At 52.5% G+C, this 3,492-nt stretch overlaps 1 protein-coding gene across 1 annotated transcript; it reads right to left on the minus strand.

Annotated features, from left to right (window-relative positions):
- Positions 1 to 562: 562 nt before the first annotated feature.
- On the minus strand, positions 563 to 3,215 carry SHISA3 (shisa family member 3). Its single transcript, XM_075750738.1, has 2 exons — positions 2,924 to 3,215; positions 563 to 1,947 (listed from the first exon to the last, which is right to left on the minus strand). Exons 1-2 carry the CDS (start codon positions 3,213 to 3,215, stop codon positions 1,496 to 1,498), a joined length of 744 nt encoding a protein of 247 aa, XP_075606853.1. The 3' UTR covers positions 563 to 1,495.
- Positions 3,216 to 3,492: the final 277 nt, after the last annotated feature.

The raw sequence follows: 3,492 nt of genomic DNA on the forward strand, positions 1-3,492 counted from the left end.
AAATAGGACAGTTCAGCCTCTGATATTGTGGATTCTGACACACAGAATGACTTTGTTCACGAAAATAAGTATATAGAGAAGCCCTTTAACTACTTCATTTTTTTCTTGTGTATTTTCCATTTGCTTGCTGCATGTGTTGTTTGGTTTAGATGTAGGGTTTTACCCTTCTTCCATTTGGTTTGTTGGTTTACTTGGATGAAGGAATGTAGAAGGGCAAACAAAATTTATTCCTAGGGCAGGATGTTTTAAATTAAAATACCCAACTAATTAGTCTACTTTTTACCATATTTTTACCACAGTTGCATATAAAAGACACTAATTGATCTATTAGTTTGCTATATATTCAGAATTTTATATTACATTAAATCTGCACAACAGGTGCACAGTTAAAGATGTAAATCATTTACAAAAGCAAAAGTAACTATTTTTAACAGGAAAAAATTCAGTACAGTTCCACCATCAAAATGAAAACTTGCTCATCAAACACTACCTGTATAGAGACATACAGATGACACAACATTTCAACCACATGGTTTATTGATAATTTTTTTTTTTGGTGTGACTACTAAATAATTAGTGTTGTCAATGCTGTAAATACATTTTAAATTACAACGTCTTACATTTAATTAAATGTCTTTACATTTTATACATGGCTAATTTTACAAATAGAAACCTTACGATCAGTTTGTCCAACTTACACGTTGCTGAGCAAAAAGCCAACAATAAATACTTCCTTCTGAAAAATGCTTTAATATAACGCCATTTTTAGAATTTTATGCGAAGTTATTAGTGATATTGCTGAATACATTCTGCTTTTCTCATAGATAATTACTTGGCTGCTTGGGACTGGCACATTTTCAACTAGCCTAATTAGTACTAGTTTTATCTAGCGTAGTTAAAGTTTACTAATACAAATATGCAGTGTAAGTTCAGGTATATTATGTGTGTTTTAAAAAACTCACGCATTTTTATATCTTAGTAAAATACTTCCTCTTATTTTCATTGCTCATGGAAGTGGGAAGCAGTCAGCTGTTTTCAGGATCCATAAACTCTTCTAAGTTTAGTTCCTCTCTTACTTCTCAGGCTTATTGCTGCTTTATAGAACTAGTCTGATTATCATCAGTGAGACGCAGCCACTGTTTATTAACTAAGTTAATAGCATTTAGAGTTAAAATGTCACTTGTAACGCTGTGAAATGAGTAACTTTATCCCAAATTGGGTCTTCTACTTGTCTCTGAACACGTTCTGCACAAATTAAGCTGAATGATCAGAGCGGTCAGTTTTTAGAGCAACTAAGTTTGGAATATTTTACAATTCATTTGTAAGTGTGATCCAAGTTTGGGAAATGAGATCCCAAATAAGACCTTGCACTTTTCAAGGGCAACTCACCCACGGGAACGGCTCTGACTTCTGCAGCCCCAGAGCACGTCAGCGCGACACCAGCAGCAGCCGACCCTGTGCTTCCGAAGGCTGCGTTATTTCTGGACAACCCCTTTCAGCTCTGACTAAAATCGGAGCAGCTCTTCCCAGCCAGGGCAGGTTCTGGCTGGAGAGGATACCCAAAGTACGGCGGTGACACCATAAATCCCGACGGCTGGGTCAGGTGGACCGTGTGGGCTGCCTGGAAGCAGCCAGATGTGTACGGCGGAGGTGGCGATGCCACAAGGCACCCCGGCTCTGCTCGGGGAAAGGAGAACCTGCGAACCGAGCCGCCGGTTGAACTGGAACTTGTCGCGGTACTGGACTGCCTCGATGGCGTCCTGAAGCTTGTCGAGGCCAGGATCATGGGAAGAGTCTCGGTCTGATAGCTCCGCAGAGAAAATCGTATTGGCTGTGACGGTTGTTTAGGTCTTAAACATGTGCAACAATAAATGGCTACCAGAGAGCCCACGATAATGAAGGCAATAAATATTGATCCAACAATGAGGAACGGAACGTAGATTGGTTCTGGGAGAAGAGAGAAGAGGAAAAGGCGCACACATTAGCCTACTGAAGTAACAGGTCCGCTGCACAGAAATAAACTCCATTGAGTTTCTGAAGCCCCGCATCGTTTTGGTCTCACTAACACAGAGCTGCTCCGAAAACGGAGCTTCCGACAATTACCATTAGAACAAAAAATTAAAGTTAAACCCTGTATGTACCAGTCAAAATTTCTTTCTGTCGACAGTTTTAATAGTTACCAATGGTAAAAGCTGTCTACACCGTGTCCCGTTTGTGGGTTCTAGCTAGGTTTCGCTCAAGACTCACACGCCTCTCCCCCTCCCTCGCCCCCCACAACTGTCAGGGCTGTCCAGTGTAACAGCTTGAATCTCAAACCTTGCAGCTCAAACGCTGCAGATGCTGTTAAGCTGCTTTCACTCGTAAGGTGGAAAATAAGCGCGGAATGTGTGACTTGGGAAACCAGTCTCCACGCACACTGCCGGATTGCTTTTGTTTGATAACCTGACGGCCCCTTGCACGGGGGGGTCGCGTCTGCAGAGCACCGGAGCCCAGTCTCACCTCCGGGAAAAACAAAGTAAACCAGTCACAGTTAAGTTTGCCGGTGCCACGCTAAAACACAAACGCGCCTTCCAGCCTGGAGGGCTCCAGCTGCTGGAGCCCCTTCGAACCGTGACGTTACACCAAGCGCACCCCCGGGGGCCCGCTCTGCCCCCGGAGCGGGGGACGCTCCCGCAGCGGTAACCCGCCGCCCGCGGCCCCGCACACCCGGCGGCTCCTCCCTGCGCGCACCTGGAGCCGCGCCCGCCTCCTGCCCACCCGCCGAGCCGGGCCAAGCCGAGCCGAACCGAACCGGGCCAGGGAGCCCCGCAGCCGCCGCGGGGGCGGCCGCCGGGCTCCGGCCGGGGAGGGGAGGAAGGGGGGGGGGGATGCTCCGCGGGGGCAGGCTCCCGCCCGCCCCGGGACCCGCGGGCCGGGCACTCACGGGCGGTGACTCCCGGGTCCGGGGGCTCCCGGTCGTTGGTGCAGCCGCCCTGCTCCAGGCGGGCCTCGGCGGCGGCGCAGCAGTAGCGCAGCGCGCAGGAGCCGCAGCAGATGGTGGCGGCCGCCGTGTCGAAGCCCTCGGGGCACTGGAAGCCCTCGTGGTAGCCGCCCTGCCCGTCCACCCAGCCGTGGCAGTACTCGCCGCCGCCCGGCTGGCCCCCTCCGCCGCCGCCCAGCAGCCCCAGCAGGAGGCAGCGCAGCAGCAGCAGCAGCGCCCGCCGCCGCCCCGCCATCGCCCCGCCGCCGCCGCCGCCCCGCTGCCCGCCCGCCCCGCCGGGGCAAGCAGGGGGCGGCCCCGGGTGCGGTGCGGGGCCTCCTGCGCCGCGCCCGGGGGTGGGGGGCAGCTCCCCCCCCCTCCACCCCCGGCCCCCCCGCAGCCGCGCCCCCGCGGGGCCGCCCCCGCTCTCACCTGCCGCCCCCGGCCCCTGCCGCCGCCTGCGCTCCTCCGCCTCCGCAGCTTCGCCCCCCGCGGTCCCGCCGCTGTCCCCCCCACCCCGGCTCCCGGGACGG

Source organism: Balearica regulorum, chromosome 4, assembly GCF_011004875.1.
Source record: "Balearica regulorum gibbericeps isolate bBalReg1 chromosome 4, bBalReg1.pri, whole genome shotgun sequence".
Lineage (NCBI taxonomy): Eukaryota > Metazoa > Chordata > Aves > Gruiformes > Gruidae > Balearica > Balearica regulorum.